General features: G+C 38.7%; 1 protein-coding gene across 1 annotated transcript; it reads right to left on the bottom strand.

The window, feature by feature from the left end:
- Positions 1-1,363: 1,363 nt before the first annotated feature.
- Positions 1,364-20,619, bottom strand: LOC119795560 (tubulin-specific chaperone cofactor E-like protein). The gene is made up of 9 exons (XM_038303623.1): positions 20,546-20,619; positions 18,098-18,159; positions 15,259-15,398; positions 15,042-15,181; positions 11,329-11,510; positions 10,981-11,237; positions 10,764-10,890; positions 10,558-10,674; positions 1,364-1,846 (listed from the first exon to the last, which is right to left on the bottom strand). The coding sequence occupies exons 3-9, from the start codon at positions 15,386-15,388 to the stop codon at positions 1,501-1,503; spliced, it is 1,299 nt and encodes a 432-aa protein (XP_038159551.1). The 5' UTR covers positions 15,389-15,398; positions 18,098-18,159; positions 20,546-20,619; the 3' UTR covers positions 1,364-1,500.
- Between the last annotated feature and the right edge of the window lie 443 nt (positions 20,620-21,062).

Raw genomic sequence — 21,062 nt, 5'->3', positions numbered from 1 at the left:
GAAAAGAAATGTAATTCATGAATTATTTATCAGATATAAAAGCTTCCGCTGTGTATACAAAAACAAAAACCTTAAAAGCTTGTGTAAAATGCTTGTTTAAGCTCCATTCGGACTGACTGCAGTCCCAGCTGCAGGACGAAGTTCACTGTTGGCTTTAAGAGGCAACATTTCAACTTCTTCTGTTTTCAAATATTTTATTCTCAGATAAGTTATCAGATATTTATAAACTGATGACTGCAACAGAACAAAGGGCAATACAATAACAATTAACTCTATATGATATATCTATATATTATCTCTACCTATAATTTTATAATATTATTATTTTATATTTTTAATCAACAATTGTTTTGCATTTGTGCATTTATATAATAACCTCTGCAAAGTGCAGCAGTGTGAGGTTTCTAACTTTTAGCCTTGGATCTAATCTGTTTTAGATAATAGAATCTGTGCATTTATCTAGTTTATTTTATAAAAGTTTTCTTTTAATAGCCTTTTTGAAAGTAAACTGGATAAGTTTATCGTTTCAAAAATACAAATAAAGCTGCAAGTCTTTGTTTTAAACACCCTAAAGTCTGAAGCTGCTGTCCTAAAGATCATCTCAATATTGCAGACGTAAATAATTTATTTATTCTGATGTGAGATTGAACTACATCATTAAATGCTTGTTATCTGATCCATGGGGGATTTATTTATTTATTACTTTAAACTAAATATTTGGCTCCAGGAGGAAATAACCAATGCACTTTTGGTTTTTGTAATAAAAACAAAAATAAACAAAGTAAGAAAATATAAACTGGGATTTGTTGTTTCATTTTAATTAATAAATGTATCTGTTTTGATTGAATTGTACCTTTATAGGAGTGTTTCTTTTGATAAAAAGTCTTACAACTTCTATATTATTTTTTTCCTCATCATTTGTTACTTTTTTTGATTGAAACCAGAACAATTATAAAAAAAATGAAACATCCGTGTCAATAATATCTTGTGAGCTATAACTGTGCCACTGTTTGATGTCTGAGCAAAACATTTAGTTGTAAATAGTCTTTTTAATCGCTCTGATGTAATTTTCAAATCTTCTGTAACTTGGTAGTTTTCCATTAGCTGTAAAAGCCAGAATTAAAGTTAATACTTTTGATAAAATCACTCTGAATGTAATGAATCTGTAGAATCTATCTTCACTACTGGAATAAATAAGCTTCAGGATGATATTTAAATAGATTGAATATATAAGCAAAAATTCCCCCATGGTTCAAATACCTGCAGATGAATCTACTGTGAACACATCTTACAGAAAAATAAAAAAGCCTGTTTAGGAAGCCAAGTGTCAGAAAGTAGTTTTAAAGCTATTTAAGGTCAGAGCTTCAATGTGCAACTCTTTTTGTTTTTTGTTTTAACAAAATATCTCCACTTACATTCAGCACTGAGAAACCTTTACTAAATTAAAGATTAGTCTCTGTTAGATTTTTAATTTCTCATCCAAAGCTACAGAGCCCTTTCTCAGAAATCAGAGGAGCTGCAGCGGTTTTTCACTTTGGGCACCACAAGAATCTCGTCCCCGTCTTGGATGCTGTAGGAGTGAAGGGCCCGGAAGCTGCACTTCATCTCCTCGGGTCCGAACACTGAACTCATCTCTTTGTCGATGTGGAACAGCCTGATCCCGTTTGTTGGCAGCTGCAGCAGACCTTTAAGCTGCTTCTTTAGGTCACCCACCGTCTGCTCCAAGCGGAGACTGACTCGCTCCACCCGGTCCCCCAAGCGGACATCCACCGAGGTGCAGCGGGGACTCAGGTCCACCTCTACCAGAGGGGCCAAATTACCATATTTTGACACAAGGATGTGATACCTGCAACAGAACAGTGAGCAGGAGGGGGGAAGGTTAGTAAGTGCCTAAAAGAAAAAAAACTAAGTTTCAAGATTCATGCATGAAAGCATTTCTCTTACAAAAAAAGAAGCTTTAAAAATCACACAGGGCTTCCTCTTTCTAAGAATATGTATCCATGCATTAAATAACATTCAGCAGTTGGGTTTCTGTTGTCTTGTCAGACCAAAGCCCTCAGTTCCAGTTAAAGTTCTAGTATATTCACAGGAATCTTGCAGTCTAATAGGCACTAAATGGTTATCAATCAGTATTTTCAATTTTTATGACTTCCATAATTATGAGCTATAAATACATTTGCAGATTAATCCAAGATCAATATTTGGAAAAAAAACTGTTTTTTATCAAGTTCTGAGGCAACTTCCTTTATTTGAAAAGGGGCTAGAGGCTACTGTGTTTTTGTGTCTTTAAATATTCTAACCCCAGTTAAGAGGAAGTCTTTTTAATAAAGTTCCTAGAAACCCTGATCCATTTAAAAGCAAAAATTAACTGGAGAAAAATGCTTTGGTTCTTTTTATTTCTAGCATGATGGTTGCCAACAAATATTTATCATTATTATCTTAATATCTTTAATATATATAATTTTTACCTCCGTGTTTATGGCTTAGAACTTCATCTTTATTTAACAATTGTTTTATGTTTGCAAAGCTAATAAGTAGGGCTACAACTAACGATTATTTCGCAAATCCATTAATCTGTCGATAATTTAAAAAAAAAACTTTTTTTGGACAGCAAAAGTTTTTTTAAAGCAGAATTTTTACCAAATTAAACCAGGTAAAACTAGAACTTTTCCACTTGAAGTGTTCTGGATGGTTCTGGATTAAAGTCTTTTTTACTGAAAGAATTTTGTCAAATTTAAATCTGAACATTTCTGAGCTGTTTAGAGTGAGACCATGCTACTGCAATAAAAGCTGAATTTATTTCAAGTTTTTATTTTTACTGAAGGCAAACTGATATGTTGGCTGGCAGATATTATGGGTTTTTCTTGTATTGGTATCAACCAATACCTGCAGCCTTTTCTCTGATTCTGCATCTGTGCCTTGTTCAATGTATTATTAACATGTTTTCTTTTATTTGTTAATACATTTTCCATATTTTAAATGAAACTTGTCACATTTGTTATAAATTTGGTGTTATCATGTAAATGGAAGAGAAGAAAGCAATATAAGCCTAAAGAATCGGCCTCTTAAAAATCGGCAGCACATATCAGGGATCGGTTAGACTGATTGTAAATTTGTAATCAGCTTTATCAGCCTTAAAGTCGTAGGGAAACGGCTGTTATAACCGAGTGGTGCCCGACGTTACACGAGTGAACAAAGTGTATGTGATTGGTTTATCAAGGGGGCGGGATTGTTGTGGCGGAAGGTCCGCAAGCAAGTTTGGTTGCACCAGGTGACAAGATATAATAAACTAGATTGAACTAATGAAGTGACGCCTGAGATTTATTCTAACTTTGTAAACATTTGAGAATTTTCTTTTATTTTTCTATTTTCTGTTTGGTCGATTAACATGGAATATTGACTTTGCATGTATAAAAATGTTTTTCAATTCACGTATTTCATCTTTAATGATTTTTAGTTTTAATTGATCTCAGGTTGTTTTTTGGTAGCAGATAAAAGGAAATCTACTTCTGCTGAAGGAGCAAAAAAAAATACCCCAAAAACCCCAGAACCACCGACCTCTCGCTTGCCGTGAGAAAGCACTCAGCCGTCTCTGGGGAACCAAACCTTGAGATAAAGACCCGGGAACGATTAAATAAAATCCAGGAGAAAAGGGCCGTGCTTTCAAAGGGACTGTAACAGCTGGTCCAATCAAGCCAATTTCACTTCCCCACTCAAAACTTTTCCACAAAGCCAAACCCCCTGACCTGAGAGCTCTGGCCAGAACACATGGGCCACTGTGGGAACCCTCCTCTGAGGCTGCAGTAGACACAAAGTGCTCCTTTCTAACAGAAGTCATTTAACTACAACAAGACACTTAATTTAAGGTAGGAGGCACGGTGAGAGACTGCTGCAGGTAATAACATGTCAGCTTTTCAACCTTTCGACTAGAATGGGAAGGAAATCCTGAGGAGAAGGATCTGGTTTTGGAGACTCTGTCCAGCTCAGATTGGTGCCGAGCTCTCAATTTTCGTTACACTTGGATGGATCCAACATCCAGCTTGAAACTCAGACTCTGTCTTCTATTCACGCAGTTATTTTCCCAACCAACAAAGTCTTCCTGTGCTGGCAGCGCATCTATCTATAAACTAACATATACTGATTAAATCCTATAAGGCTATATTCAGATAGGTTAGATTAGATTAGATTAGATCAGACAGACAGATAGATAAATTCACCTGCCCGATAGTAAAGATAAAAACATATAAAAAGGATACTCCCCCCCCCCACACACAAAATTAGATTTAAAAAAATGATATAAAAACACTCAGTGCTTAAAGAGTAGGGATGGAATGGTTTATGAAAACCATCTGAACCGTTCGGTTCGACTGCCTCGGTTCGGTTCGCGTGTGTTGCGTTCAATTCATGCGCTGCTCCTTTTTCTCATAGGCAAAGCGTTTACACTCCAGAGCAGAAGGTGGCGGTACTGCGACCAAAGCCAACCACCAGTAGTAAACAAGAACAAGAAGAAGAAGAAGCAAAGCAGTGTAGCCGGGTGTAGCAGGAAAAAATCAGTTGTTGTGGAGAATTGTGTGGGTATGGCGAGTGGGAAAGAAAAGGAGTTGGAAGACGCGCCAGCAGCACTTTATAGGTCTGCTGTATGGGACCACTTTGCATTTAGAGTGACCTACGATGACAGCGGAAAGAAAGTTGGGGATAAAAGTTCAACAGTGTGCAAGCATTGTGCAACACGTTTTGTTTATGCTAACAGCAACACGACCAACATGTCAGGCTAACAATCAACATATACCGAACCGAAAACCGTGACCACGAAACCGTGAACCGAACCGTGGATTTTGTGAACCGTTCCACCCCTATTAAAGAGTCATTAAGCTGTCGAATGGACAGAAGATCTTCTGTACATGATACAACATCTGCTATCATTTTTAGAAATGTACTTAAGTGAATAAATGAAGTGACATCCTGGTATTTATTTATTTTTTCTTTATTAAAAAGCATAACTTACTAAAGCAGGGCTGTTTGCTACAGATGAGTAACAGACTATTCTGTCTGACCCAATTCAACCATGAATGACAACAGCTGATTTAACTGGGCCATCAGACCTCTGATGATCCTGTAATAAATGCGTCATATCGGCCTCCCTGCTGTAAAATAAACTACATAACATTCTTGTCTCCCCTCTTATCCGGATCGTTGTTTCACTTCATACCTATTTGGCTCTTAGCATGTTTCATTTCTCTGGTGCAGCAGAAAGAGCACATTGTAAACATATTTCTTAATGTTGTCAAAGTGGAGGTTTTAAAGATCAGAATTAAATGGCTGAACCAATTTATTTATTTTTTTAAGAGTGTATTCACCTGAGATCCATCCTACCGGAAAGGAAAGGGGATACCTGTGAGCTTCTTGATAAATGAGCTAGCCCGACACCCGTGACACCCACTGGGAGTCAGGCCCACCCCTTGACCTTCTGACCTACACCAAAAACTGGCCACCAAACCAGGTCCTCCAGCGCCAAACAGAGACATGATGATATGTAGAGAAAATAAGTTAAAACCTCGGCTGATCCAGGGGGATACTTTATCTACTGCTTATCTTCTGCAGCGTCAGAGAGAGACGTCCAATTCTAGACCTCATAAGTTTAATGCTTGAAGCTGACAGCGTTGGTGGGTCGATAAAAGAAAAAAACATCTAGCTACAGCTACACGCTGTATCAGATTCCCAATCAGAGCATTCCCAGCACAAAGAGTTCATTGAGCAGCCAGAGAGTGGCGCATTGTCTCCCAAAGGTTAGTTTCCTTTCGTTGGGGCTACACCTTCCTTAACATTCTGCTCAGGTTAAGTGGAATGCAGGTGACAGCAGAGACAATCGTGGGATATCTGTCGTGATCATCCCAAATAAAAAGCATTGAAGAACATCAAAGGTTTTAGATGGTTTGGGGGTATCAGGTACAGACGGTGTTAATAGACCAGAAATCCTTGCAAATCAGAGCCATTTTCAGCATCATTCAACAAAATGACATTTGTTTAAAGGCAACAACAAAAAAATAACTTATAAGATTTTATCTCTGAAAACTTATTTTATAATCATACAGCAGTGCCCTCATTTTCTGTTTATATTTGAGTTTTTAATTTTCATGTTTTAGCTTCATGAGCTTAGAGTCATTTTGGAGGATCAAAATAGCCTCATGTGGCTCTATGGGTTTCTGACCCCGGTAGTAGCCCAGCAGATGTAGCAAAACTAAATCCTTTCAAACCTTTGACCAGCTCTTTGAGGTGTAAAAGCTGGACAAAAGCAGATAAAAAAAAAACTCTTTTATTAAATATTAAAAGTGCAAAAAGAAAGGTTTTTCCTCCCTACGGTCCCTGGTGCAAATAATTGGCAAAAACACTGAATCTTTTTTAATTCAAGGCTCCGATAACAGGGCTCGATGTTAACCATTGCCTGATCAGTTATTATTGTTGGGAGAGTACAAATTTCATTGCATTTGCCCGCCGGGCAAAAATTATTTATCACTCAAAATTACTTTAAAATCACCAACATTCGATGAAAACAACCCTCAAGTGTTGCCGGCGCCATTTTTGTTGTTTTGTACACATTCTCGCGTGATTGAAAAAGACGGGTGATTTTCCGCCAGATGGCGTGATTTTTGTCCATCTAGCGATAATTCTATGTAGTTACTAAAAACGCCAAACAAGCTAGAAAGCGCTATCATATGGCAGTCTTCTGTACAGTGATGCAGGTCATACATTAAAAAAATGTTCATTAATTTTTTTCTCTCAGACATTGGAGAGGTGCATTTAAATGTTATTCAATTCAATTCAATTCAGTTTATTTATATAGCGCCAAATTCACAACACATGTCATCTCAAGGCACTTTACAGTTCAACCAGATGTTATAGAGCTAAACATATTAAATTGGTGACCTGTTATGTTATTATTATTGTCTTGTTGTTGCATTTATTTTATCAGGGAAAACTGATCCTGAGTCAGTTAAAAGTCAGGGAATTCTGAAATTATGTCAGACTGTGGAAACCCTGTATAAAATAACTGTATAATGATTCTCTAGAAAAGTCACATTATATTAATAGTATTATCTTGTATAAACATACCGTGACTCTAAAATAAAAGTTATTCATTTGTAACATTTACTTCTGTCTTGTGATTTATCTTAAATTCTTAACCTGTCAAGTTTTTATTTTTTATTTTTAACATTTCAATTTATATTTTTCCAAGCACACAACAGTTTAAAGCAAAGTTTAGTTTGAAAAGAATGAGCAGGAAGGATTGAAAAGCGTGTTAACACGGTAATGTAGGATTGAGTTCTTTATCTGACGCATGCATATACACACCAGGAACCGGTAAACTTAAAAAATACTAAATTACAAAAAACATTTAAAAAACAAACATGTTTCATTGATAAATATATACAAAAATGAATATAAGGAATTATATTTATCAAACATTATACTGGGCAAGGAAGAATTGTTTCTGGGCAAATGAAATGTGAAAGTCACTTGGTAAAAATCTTTAACGTCAACCCCTGGATAACACTTCCCAAAAATGAAAGTGTAGATGCCCCATTAAGTCTTTAAAGGTTTTACCCAATACAGAAAAAAACAAAACTGTTAGGGTCTGATCTTTAAATAATCCAATTAAGGAGCTTTAATTACTTTTGCAAAAAAAAAAAAAAACTGCACATGCAACAAGAGGGTGTGTTATGTATTTTCTACACAAATTGTGCAGCAAAGGGTGTGACTTGCAAAAAGGTTTGATTCGAGATCCATTTTTTCCCATCCAATCAGATATGGGATAGTAAACCTCTACTACTATTGAATGAATTAACCTTTTACCCTACCATGTGACTACTGTAAAAGCTTCATGCTTCACAAACACATAAAAACAAAATAAGTCAACAAATGAGCAGATATACATAATCACTAGTGTCTGTGTGTGCCCTGTGGAAATATGTTATTAGTAGAGCTGAAACAGTTGATCAGATTAAATGTGATTAATCGATTATTGAAATAATCCTCAACTAATTTAGTGATCGATTAATTGTTAACTGGAGTATAGAGACTGTAAAATATGTTGTTAACTGACAGAGAAACCCAGTTAGAGCAGTGATTATATCAAAATTGTGAAAAAAAACATTTTGTATTTAGGATTAAAAAAAAAAGTTTTCTCCTTCAATGTGCTCTGTCCAGAACTCCACAAGTGCACAAGTGGAAAAGTTTTAGTTCCACCTGGTTTAATTTCATAAAAAGAAACTTTGTCTATCAGATTATTAATCGATTAATAAAAAAAATAACTTACAGATTCCATGATTTGCAAAATAATTTTTTGCAGGCCTACCTATTAATGTTGCAAACGGAAAAGAATCGTAAAATGAAGATAAGGTTCTAAGTAGGGACGCACGATATAATCGGCCCCCTATCGGTATCGGCCTTAAAACTGAATAAAAAAAAATAAATACTACTTCTTCTTCCTCAAAAACTTCTTTTTTACAGACTTAAAAACTTCTAAAGACGAGGGAAAAAATATTAATAAATTAAAATATCACAATATCTTCATATGCTGATATATTTCCATTTAAAAACACCATATCAATCTCTTTTACTAATGAAATATTGCTATATGTCATCGTTATGCTACGAAATCCCCCAAAAATTCACGAAATGTTGCCATATTTTTATATGTTGATATATTGATGCAGCATCAATCTATTTTACTAATGAAATCTCACAAGAATTTGCAAAATATCACGACAGTTTGTAACAGAACGATGAAATTTCACGAGATTTTGAAAGTAAAATAGATCGATACAGCGTTTTTAAAAATCAATTTGATATCAGCATATGAAAATACACTCACCGGCCACTTTATTAGGTACTCCATGCTAGTAACAGGTTGGACCCCCTTTTGCCTTCAGAACTGCCTCAATTCTTCATGGCATAGATTCAACAAGGTGCTGGAAGCATTCCTCAGGGAGTTTGGTCCATATTGACATGATGGCATCACACAGTTGCCGCAGATTTGTCGGCTGCACATCCATGATGCGAATCTCCCGTTCCACCACATCCCAAAGATGCTCTATTGGATTGAGATCTGGTGACTGTGGAGGCCATTTGAGTACAGTGAACTCATTGTCATGTTCAAGAAACCAGTCTGAGATGATTCCAGCTTTATGACATGGCGCATTATCCTGCTGAAAGTAGCCATCAGAAGTTGGGTACATTGTGGTCATAAAGGGATGGACATGGTCAGCAACATACTCAGGTAGGCTGTGGCATTGCAACAATGCTCAATTGGTACCAAGGGGCCCAAAGAGTGCCAAGAAAATATTCCCCACACCATGACACCACCACCACCAGCCTGAACCGTTGATACAAGGCAGGATGGATCCATGCTTTCATGTTGTAGACGCCAAATTCTGACCCTACCATCCGAATGTCGCAGCAGAAATCGAGACTCATCAGACCAGGCAACGTTTTTCCAATCTTCTATTGTCCAATTTCGATGAGCTTGTGCAAATTGTAGCCTCAGTTTCCTGTTCTTATCTGAAAGGAGTGGCACCCGGTGTGGTCTTCTGCTGCTGTAGCCCATCTGCCTCAAAGTTCGACGTACTGTGCGTTCAGAGATGCTCTTCTGCCCACCTTGGTTGTAACGGGTGGTTATTTGAGTCACTGTTGCCCTTCTATCGGCTTGAACCAGTCTGGCCATTCTCCTCTGACCTCTGGCATCAACAAGGCATTTCCGCCCACAGAACTGCCGCTCACTGGATGTTTTTTCTTTTTCGGACCATTCTCTGTAAACCCTAGAGATGGTTGTGCGTGAAAATCCCAGTAGATCAGCAGTTTCTGAAAGACTCAGACCAGCCCTTCTGGCACCAACAATCATGCCACATTCAAAGTCACTCAAATCACCTTTCTTCCCCATACTGATGCTCGGTTTGAACTGCAGGAGATTGTCTTGACCATGTCTACATGCCTAAATGCACTGAGTTGCTGCCATGTGATTGGCTGCTTAGAAATTAAGTGTTAACGAGCAGTTGGACAGGTGTACCTAATAAAGTGGCCGGTGAGTGTATATTTGAGTATATTATTTTTCAAAGTGTCAGAAATGGATAACAAAACTGCTATTTTCAATGATTACTTATTTTTGTCCAGCTTTAACATCAGTATCGATATCGGTCATCGGCTACATGAGTTTTAAAATATCGGCATATCAGATATCGGCCAAAATCCCAATATCGTGCATCCTTAGTTCTAAGCCATAGACATGGAGGTAATAAGCATATATGTATAATCAAAAAATATAAGATATTTACGATAGTGCACATAAGTGTAATCAAAGTGCTAAAAAAAAAAATTACACTTAAATAATAAATATTAATAAAAAGAACAAAAAAGGGTCCTAAACTCTCCGCACGGTCAGATTTCGTGGGTGAGAAACATAATGAGGAGACATGTCCATCATATTTCAAGCCAATTTTCAGATCTTACCTTTCAGTGTTTGGTACATTTAGGATAAAACATTGACTGGTGTAAAATATATACCTCTGAGGAAGCTCCCGCTGAGGACAGTCCTGGTAGTATCTGATGAAGAACCTCTCTGCGTCTTCTCTCTCCCCTTTGGAAATTGCACTCCCATTTAAAACCATCACGGATGGCAGTCTGGGGAGGGATACGTGGTCATTAAATATTTACATCATAAAGTGTATAATGAAAAGCAGCCATGATGCTAGAAGGAGTGTTTAACTAACTGTGCTAAAAGGAGGCTGCGTCTCTCCTGGGTGCTGTATGTCTGTAATAACGGAATCCCCTGAGCTTTGACGTCCTCCAGTTTAGGAAAGAAGCTCAGCCTTTCAATGTCCTCCCACTTACTGAGACCTGCGTTTGAAAAGGAAAAGGATTTGTTTCCCGCTCTCATTCTTTCTTTGAACCACTCCCTAAAAACTGAACATGCACAGAGAAACTAACCTGAGTTGTTGAGGTTGATGCTGCGCAAGTTGGGGAAAAGATGCTCCAGTGTTTCCTTGGTGTCCCCCACAGAGCTGAGGCCGTTGTTGGCAAGCACCAGTGTGCTCAGACTGGGGTACAGCAGGCCGAACTTCCTGACTTCGGACCAGTCCTGGAGCTGGTTGCCTGTGATCTGCAGCAGGTTCAGTGATGGGCAGGATGCCTGGGATTCTGACACTGTGTCGTAGCCATTCAGGCACAGAAAGAGCTCCTTCAGCCTGGGCAGGGTGAAGAAATGACAGTGCAGAGTGAAAAACCTAAAAATCTTTCAGCACCGCTACCGGGAAAATCTGCATGTGCCTCTCTTACTCTGGTGTGTGCTGTGTGAGTGTGTGCACGGTGTCCCAGCTGACTTGTGTGTTGATGAGGACAAGTCGTCGAACGCGAGAGAAGACGTCGGCCACGCTGGGCTGCAGCTGCACACCACTCAGTGGGTTCATGCTTAGGTTGAGGAAGTCCAGGCGAGGGATGCTGGAAACGATGGTGCTAATCTGTCGGACCACAATTCAAAACAAACACAAATTTGGACCAGGCATCAAACTTTATTATATATCATTCATATTTATGAAGACTCCTATTCCAAGAATTTGATTTTAACTTCATTTTGGGTTCTTCAGAGAATGTTTGGCCTTTTCCAAAAACTATTAAAGCAAAAATATACATCTAAAGAATGGACATGTAATATAAATTTTTAGGAAATATATTTCTATCTTAATTTTCCAATGGTAATGAAGCTATTCATGATTTTAAATGCCCTAAATACAAGACATGTAGGTCTTATTTTGCCAGGACTTTGTGAGGAATTCTAATAGTTGAACTCTGGCAAAGTTCCCAGGAAATCCAAGAAAAATTTTTTTAATCATCAAAGAACATCACAGTTAAGTTCTGGGAAGGTTAATAACATGTTAAAAGAATATATATAGGAAGTTCCCTACAAGATAATTCCTGTATATCCCTGGAAATGGCATGCAAGGTTCATAACTACTAAGATCAGGAAACGTTCCTGTTAAAGGAATAGTACACCCAAAACATGATTAGCCTTCATTTTCTACTCACCCCCATGCTGAACAACACTCTGGAGTACTTTTTTGAGTAGTGTATAGGATTTCCTGAAAGAGCGCACATGCGCGTTCACGACACTACGGAAGCCGGCAGACCAAACCAGCGCATTCAGCTCGGCAAAGAACTCATGCTCTTCCTCAACACTGAAGTCCTCAGACATTTTTCTTTTGTTGTTTCTTTCTTTGCACAGGTAAACAGCACATTTCTTCTTCTACGCTTGCATTATTGGCAGAGGAGAATCTGAATGCGCACTTTCATCTGGTTTGGTCTGCCGGCTTCCGTAGCGTCGTGATCGCGCAGGTGCGCGCTTTCAGGAAATCCTATACACTACTGTTTATGCTCTAAAAACATTCTAAATGACTTTGTTTCGAGTAAATTCTGGATGCTACCCACTCAGGACACTTGGAATACATTGGACGAGCAGTATGGAGGAATATTGACACGTTTTTTGTGGACTTTTATGGACCTTTCTGTCTCGGGCGCCATAGACCTCCATTATTTGAATGTCAGCAGACAGCAAGAAGCCTCCCAGATCTCCAGATGCATTTGAGATATCAAAAAAGTACTCCAGGGTGTTGTTCAGCATGGGGGTGAGTAGAAAATGAAGGCTAATCATGCTTTGGGTGTACTATTCCTTTAAGTTTGAGGAGAGATCCCACCATGTTAGAGGAGTAAAGGAAGGTATTTTTGTTGCAAGAACAAAGACAGTCACAGTTAAATTCTTAGGTAGTTTACTAAGGACACAAAAAAAACATGAGAAATTCTGTACAGTTCTCAGTTTTTTGTAAAGTTTCCAACATCAGTTGTGTTTTTGGAAACTTTCCAGTAGGTTATTCCTGGAAAGTTAATTTGGGGTTGAGGAAAAGGTTCCTGTAAGTTCTAGGAACATAAGTATTAAATGTATAGTGAAGGAGGTTCTTTTTGCGTGTGGATTTTTCTGTCTGGTTCAATGTAAACCAATAAAACCACATGGAAATGTTGAAGGTTGTTTAGAATGGTTTGCACACATTAAGAATAAGATGTTTCGATCCCCTTTAAGCCTTGATATTTAAAGGTATAGTGCAGGATGTTCTTCTTCCAGTTGGAACATCAAAATAAGTGGTCCTCCTAATTGTCAATCATTCTGGTGATATGTTTACGTAAGGCCATCCTACGAGTTTGTCTCCATTTTCACCGTCGGTGAGTCTGACAAAGTGGAAAAATTGCAAATCTTCTTTTGGAAAGTAAGCTTGTATGGGCAATGCAAACAGCAACTTTTAAACAGAGCGTGCACCAGGAGAAATGGGCTCATGCACGCTCTTGCACGCATTTAATAGGCATTCCCTCTCGGAATTGGGTGCAGGGTTGTGCAAGTGCACTTTTTTTTAAAAGTGGAGAGGGCGGGTCTTTTCAAAAATTCAGGAAAATCCTCCACAATACCTTTAAATGAACTTTACTTACTTAACTTTGTGTTTAGCCTTCCTTTTATCTGGAATAAATCTCCTTTTCTCCCATAACCTCCCACAGCCTGAACAGCAGACATCTTCGTATTTATTCTTAGATTACGTTGAAGAAGATGCCAAAGGTCAAAAAGACTGCTGGAATCATTTCGAAAGGCCTGTTAACTTTTCCAAATCCAGCATGTTTTTAATGACAGAAAGCTCAGAAGCGCTCGAGTATTAACTCAGAAACGCTAATTTAGCCTTCCCGTGGTTTTAAAATATAAATTGGAAACAAGTCTTAACATATAAGGGAAGCGCATTTAATGGAAGCACAGCCTTGACATTGTGCCCCGACCCCCCACCCTCCCTATAGGAGGGGTGAGTTTCACCTGAGTTAAGTTGGCCCCCTCACCTCCTTCAAATCAGACAAAATTAGTGTCAAACGTTTGAGCAGCAAAAATTTTCGTTTGTGCCGCTATTGTTTTAAAGATATAAAGAAATACCGTAAATTCTCTAATATTGGCCTGTATTCCAATAGCGGCCGGGTCTCTAACATTGGCCGGTCTAGCTGTCAGAGGAGGTAAATAATGGCCGGTCTCTAATACAGGCCGGGGCTATAAACGTTTTTTCTGGGCATACCTCAACATTATACTTGTGGTAGTAAGTAACATACAAGTACCACAGCCCTGCGCAGCTGGACGACAGGCCCTGAGTGCTGCCCGTCTGTGCGAGGAAGAGAACAGACACGCAGCAGAACAGGAGGAGCGCGAGTGATGAGGAGATTAAAGGGAGAGATGAAGAGGAGGAGGAAACTGAGGAGGAGGATTAAACAGAATTGGAGGATTTTTTATTTTATTTTTTACTTCAAACCAAGCGAGACATGGTACTTTTTCAATAAATGAACCTAGTGTTTTATATGTTCAAATAGACACAAAATCTCATTTTTATTCATTCCACTGGTAGTCTGTTTTGCTCAAATAGCAATAGAGGCCTGTCTCTAATACTGGCCTCTATCCAATAAAGGCCTGGACCGCGATGCACTTGAGTGAAATAAAGGCCCGGGCCTATATTAGAGAATTTACGGTATTTCTAGAGGTCATCGAACGAAATGGGTGTCGATTAACTTAGCTCCGTTTGTGCTGGTTTGTGAAGCAAAAATTTTCGTTTGTGCTGCTTTGGCTTTGAAGATATTAATGAATGAGTTTCAGGTTTTATATAGTAGCCCAACAAAACCTTGTTTTTGTTTTGAAAACATGCAAATTCATACTCAAACACAACGCTACTCCTGACATTTTTAATTGCAAAAGCTTCCTGGATGGGAAACGAAACGTCTTCAAACTTGGAAACAAAGTCCAGTGGATTGTTTTTAATTTTCTTTTTTCAGAAAGCTCCTTGGTGGCTCCATAGAAGTTTCGGGAGAGTTCCCTGTCAGTTCAGGAAAGATGACTGGCAGGTTCTTGAGAAAGCCCTCTGTTAGTTATTGGGAAAACGTACTATTTTTATTCCTAAGGGGTTTAGAATGTGTTGAAGCAGACTCACCTCTCCCCAGTCATTTAACTGATTGTAGGCCAAATCCAGTTCTAGCACATGAGCACAGAAAGCTTCAATATCAGACCTGTTGCCAGCTTTACTGATCCCACAGTCATTCAGAACCAGAAAGTTGGGCAAGAACAGACGGTCTGTAACCAAGGAGAACAAAAGTTGGTTCATGTAGAACTTTCAATCAGGTATAAAATATTAAGGCCTTTTCCGTTACCTTTAACAGGGGATCCTGGAGGGCTGGGCAGAACCACCACACCTTGGCCATAGGGGAAGTTCTCTGGGTTATACTTCTCACTGAGGACCCGGATGAAGGTGCGCTCCTCCTCTTCATCAGAGGAATCCATGGCTCAGCAGCTTCAAACGCATCCAGAAAAGATAAAAATGGGAATTCTCCTTGGATATAATTACCCAGTAAGTGCAGCTAAAGTCTGCTGTCATTTTTTTTGTGATGTTTGAAGGTTAGACATGATGTCAACCAAGAATTTCTTTTGTCCTGATCAGAAGCTCTCAAACTCAACAAGGAAACTTAACAAGAAAAAGTTTCATAAGTTTTCGTTTCAGAGCTGTAACACAAACACACAAAATTCTGACTTTAAATAGTGATAAAGGATGCACAAAGTTTCATGTTTTAAAATTACCAAGCACATAAGGCAAATACAGCTGCTTTTTGTGTCTCTGCTTCTGTCTCCTTGAACCCCAGTCGGCCTCGGCAGATGCCTTCCAGCCGCCGCAGCAAACCGCAACAAGACGACCGGGCCAGAGGCTGCTGTTGATTGGTAATCTGGATGAACTGACTGCACAGACCATGTTTTCAGGTGGACTTTCTCACTTCAAAACAGATTCAAACTACTTTTTACCCAGTGATCACAGCAGATATAGCTACCATTGTTACAGGCAAAGAAAGGATGGGGTAGCTCCACCCAACGCGCATTAGATCCACTGTTTCCACCGCGCAGCCAGGGCAGCAAAGATGCTTCAGCCGCGAATCAGAACTAAACTTGTACAAGTATCAAAAATGAAGCAGAACGCGAGTTTTTGCTGCTCCTGCTGCTTTAGGTGTGAACGTAGCATAACAGTGGCTAGCTTCCAGCCATGGCGTCCTGCACAAGCAGGACAAATCTACCCATTTGTTCATGTGTCAGGGTACGGGCACAGGGGGGAGGGACAAGCAGATGACCATGATTGACGTGTCAGGAACCAATCGTGTACAACGGACCGTCTTTTGTGCTTGGTTGAGGTATACATTAATTTCTCACTGTATTTATTTCAGTTTCACCTCCAGACCTTTTATTTCACTGCTTGATAAGCGGCTGTGGGGAGATCTTTAAGCCACATGGTAAAAAATGCGTCAGAAAAGATCTCCTACTGCATCTTTCAGGAGGATAATCATTAAAGCAAAGCAGCTGCTTTGTGGGAACTGAAACCCTGCAATACATTTAGAAAGTCCAAATACTGTTATATATTTAATAAATCACAGAAACATCAATATGAAAATTATAAAATACTATATTTTTAATACATTCCAGCAATAATTAATAATTTTTAAACTTTAAAAACCCTAAATATAGCTTATATTTTGATCTGTCAGGCTCTGTCATAGCTTAGAGGTGCCTTTGCACCAACACAACAATGAGGGCTTTATCATCTGTTTCCCTGCAGATTTGCCTGCTGAAACGTCCTCAGGGTTAGAAGAGCACCAACGGCTTTCCTTTAAAGTTATTATAAACTGACACAAAAGGTTGTGCACGGTGCCTGCACACAGTATAAAGGAGGAAACACTGGAGCTGCTCAGCTAAACAACCACAGCCCTTTACAACAATAGGAAAACAAAGCAGGTGAAGAAATATATTTAAATTCATCCATCAGTTTAGCAACCCCACGGACATATTTATCTTGATAATTTTTTTTTTATCATAATTTTTTGCTCAGCACTCATGACAGTACAGAATCTTTGCTCAGATTTCAATTTCCTGATGACCTTTGACCAGCTTCACATGGGTCACCTATTGTCCTGATGAAACCTTAATGCTACGTTCACACCGGACGCAGCAGGAGCAGCAAAATCGCGTCTGCTGCTACCTTTTTGCTGCCTGTACCAGTTAATTCTGACGGGCAGCTGAAGCAGCTTTGCTGCTCTGGCTGCGCGGTGAAAAAGTGGGTCTGACGCGCGTTTTGCGGAGCTTCACTTACCTTTCTCTGCCAGCTATATTTGCTGTGATCAGTGGGAATAAAGTAGTTTTAATATGTTTTTAAGTGAGAAAGTCCACCTGAAAACTTAATCAGTGCAGTCAGTTCATCCAGATTACCATCCTGCCTTCTAATATTATTTCTGTCGGAGGCGCTCAGACCCCCACATACCAGCGGTGCGCTGTCAGTAGAAATCCCATTCAACAGCAGCCTCTGGCCAGGTCGCCTCCTCGCGGTTCACCGCGGCGGCTGATAGGTGGTTTTTATCAAAATAATCCAAACTGCAGGCACCAGGATAATAAAAGCGAACATTTTCTGCCGGCAGATTTCTGCATTTTAAGTTAATTTATGCGTCAATAAACTGTTTCAGAGGAGTGATCACAGCGCTCTGTGTCATCAGCGATGTGTCTGTCTCCCTGCCAGCTCCCAGATCAGCTTCTCTGATTGGTTGACGCGGCGGGTCGAGCAGCAAAAGTTAAAATTTTCCATCTCGAGCAGCGGTGCGTTTGCGGCGCGTCACGCGCATCAAATGCTTAAACACGCCCGACGCGCTGCTTCAACTGCTCAGACGCGTTGCGCCTGCTGCTCAAAACGTGCTGCGGGACCTTTTGCTGCACCTTGACGCACGTCAACCATTGACTTTGCATGTAAACTCGCAGCTTCTGCTGTGCCTGCTGCGTCTGGTGTGAACGTAGCATAAGATATACAGAGGGGGAGAGTAAAGGTGAGTGATGATGGTGGACCTCTGATGTGAACACAAAGTTGTGTTTAAATCCACTTCGTAAAATGTGATTCAACAGTGAAGAACACGTGCCATGACCTCCATCCTGGAGAACCCTGCTACCTAAAGACCCCCTGCTCCTTACCTCAGATGTAGATCAGAGGAAAGAATGTTTTCAACAGCTCAGCAAATTCCAGTTCCCATCCTTGCTAAGAGGAACAAAAAGAGAGGGGGAAAAAAATAAAAAAATCAAGATATAGGTTTATTTTTAAGGTTCAAATGAAAATGGATGTAGTTGGGCTCATTATACATGATAACAAAGAAAACACAGATCAAATGAGCTGCACATTAGATTATTTGAAGCCTGTATTAAATGACAACAAAAAGTTAAAGTAACATCTGTGCTCTCGCTGTAACTAAAAAAATAACAAAAAAACAATGTATATGGAGTTAAACAGCCTGCTCCCTTTTAAAAAAGCAGGGGCACATTAAGGACGTTTTCAGTCAGGACACCATTAATTTCAGGGTGGCAAAGCATAATGACAAACAAAAACAGAACGTTAGGAGTTCTATAGTAGATATGTTTTAAGAACACACACACTAAAAATTAGCTTATTCTGACAACTGGTTTACTGTGATTTATTACTTTGACCTAATTGAGTTCTACTGCAATCACTTCTAGGTAGGGTTCTCTAATAAAGCAAGGCACGCTTTTTTTTGTAAAGCACAATTAAGTAAAAATAAAAATCTAAATGCTTTACATAAATTAAACTGAAAAACAGCAGCAAAATAAAAGCAAGTGAAAAAAAAAAACCAGAAAGTAGGGCAAATAAAACAGTCAGACCACAAAATAATGATACCTCAGTTAAGAGTCAAAGGCAGCTCTAAACAAATGGGATTTTAACTTTGATTTAAAAGAACTTAGACTTTCAGCTCTTTTACATTCGAATAGAAGTTTTTTTTCCAGATAAATGGAGCATAGGAACTAAATGCTGTTTGGTTCTAGTTCTGGGTGTACAAAGTAGACTGGAACTAGAAGACCTCAGTGGTCTGGGAGGTTGATCCACTGACAACAAATGTGCTATATTTAGTTGATGATCCATTTGGTGATTTATAGACTAGTAGGAGGACTTTAAAGAGTATTCTCTGAGCTACAGGGAGTCAGTGGAAGAACTTTAGAACTTACAAAAGAAGTAAAAAAAAAACAATCCACTAGACTTTGTTTCCAAGTTTTAATTTCCATCCAGGAAGCTTTTTCAATTCAAAATGTCAATTGATTGAAAAAGCTTCCTGGATGGGAAGCAAAACATCTTCAAACTTGGGCAAAGTAAAGTGGATTGTTTTTTTTTTACTTTTTTGGAATGACTATGACCTGGATGACTGAGAATCTTCACCAGCGACTTCAGAACCTGATGCACTGGAAAAAGGATCTAGAAAAAAGTAAAAATTTCTTAAATTAAGTGTATTTACCCTTGATTTGAGTAGGTAAATGAGATACTTTGCCAATGGAATCAGTATTTTTACTCTTAAAATGAGATAATTAGATAGTATTCACTTGAAATAAGAGAATGGAATTGTGATTTCTTATTTTAAATCTAAATTGTCTTGTTCCACTGGCAAGGTGTCTCTTTTATCTCCTCAATTCAAGAACAAATGCACTTATTTTAAGAAAAAATTACTTATCAAGATATAGTTTTTTGCAGTGTGTTTTCTACTTTCTTCATTCTAGTAAGAACACTGGCAGCAGCCATTTGGATCAGCTACAGCTGTCTGATGGACTTTATAGGCAAACCTATGAAGACACTGTTGCAGTAATCAATTCCACTAAACATAAATGCATGGGCGATTTCTTTCTAGATTCTTACCTTATGGTAATTGGCTATGCTGTTTGAATATCTTTAAAAAAATAAACTTTACTGACATTGTAATGTACAAACAGATACATGCTTATCTTTAAAAGGAAAACAAAAATGTATTGATTATTTTGTTAAACACACACAGTAGTTGCTTTTCACAGTAAAAGTTAAACTTTAAACATCGCTCTCTGCTGCCCTCTAAAGAGGGCCACTGGTATTGTATATATTTCAAATATTTTTCTTCCTTTTTCATAAAACAATAGCAAGCATCGACAAATAAATAAGACCGAAAAATACATCTGATATATAATCTAAAGTAAGGTAATATATTCATTGTGCTCTTTTAAATTTATTGGTGAAAAGCAATTTTAAATTAAATTGTCGTTTTTTTCTGCAGAGTTTGGCGAATTCGTCTCAATTCAGCCAAGCAGAGGCTGTTGGGATTTGGAGGACGGAGGCAGACTAAATAAGGCTGTTTGTAACAAATACAACCAAGAGTGAAAACGGAAAAGCCCAGAGCAGAACATTCGGCTGTTTCTAGAAGGAAACGGGCCATAAAAACTGCAACATGCGAAGACAAAGCGCATCGGCACACTCAGTACTTTGGTGGTTTTCTCTTATCTCCAGGCTGATAAAGGGGGAAACATATCGGTGGCTACTGAGGTTCACACAGTTTCTGGGACATATGCACTGATTATATCGTCCAGAAACGTTTAGGTTAGTAATCAGCCCACTCACCGTCCACCGAGCCTCACAGCCTTCGGTTTGTTTTTGTTTTTCTTCGGTTAGTTTGACAGATTAAGACACGCCCACTCCAGCGGAAGTGACGTTGTTTAAACGTCTCCTTTTCTAAAAACATTGAGATGAGGGAAAAAAATTAAACTGTTATGTATGATGGGGTATTAGGGCCATACGGAAGAGGATTAGGGCCACTGAAAAAAAAAATACTGATTTTTAAATGTTATCTAAGTTTAATATGGGGAAATAGTCAGAATTCTGAGATTAAAGTCAAAATTTTGACTTTAGTCTCATAACTCTGACAGCTAACAAACATGTTAGCATCAACCTGTAGCCATGTCTGTTTTAGAAACTAACTCTCTTGTTTTAATCACCTTCTGCTCTTCCATTAATGAAATAGCATCACCGGTGACCCTCAGACACGTAAAAAGTCTCCTAATTCCGTCATTTTCCACTAATGTGTTACTGGCCCTCTCAAACAACGCACATCTCTGTCAGTGAAGCTGAGTGCTCCCA

The sequence above is a fragment of the Cyprinodon tularosa genome, unplaced genomic scaffold (genome assembly GCF_016077235.1).
Source record: "Cyprinodon tularosa strain WSP-4 unplaced genomic scaffold, ASM1607723v1 ctg514, whole genome shotgun sequence".
NCBI lineage: Eukaryota > Metazoa > Chordata > Actinopteri > Cyprinodontiformes > Cyprinodontidae > Cyprinodon > Cyprinodon tularosa.
This window is presented reverse-complemented; position numbering and strand designations above follow the sequence as displayed.

Excerpts from the sequence above, each read along its gene's own strand:
- LOC119795560 (XM_038303623.1), bottom strand. The coding sequence starts at position 15,388 with ATGGATTCCTCTGATGAAGAGGAGGAGCGCACCTTCATCCGGGTCCTC. Across the intron at positions 11,238-11,328 it reads CTCACACAGCACACACCAGA|GCTGAAGGAGCTCTTTCTGT; the intron begins GTAAGAGAGGCA and ends CACCCTGCCCAG. Across the intron at positions 10,675-10,763 it reads CGCAGCCTCCTTTTAGCACA|ACTGCCATCCGTGATGGTTT; the intron begins GTTAGTTAAACA and ends ATCCCTCCCCAG.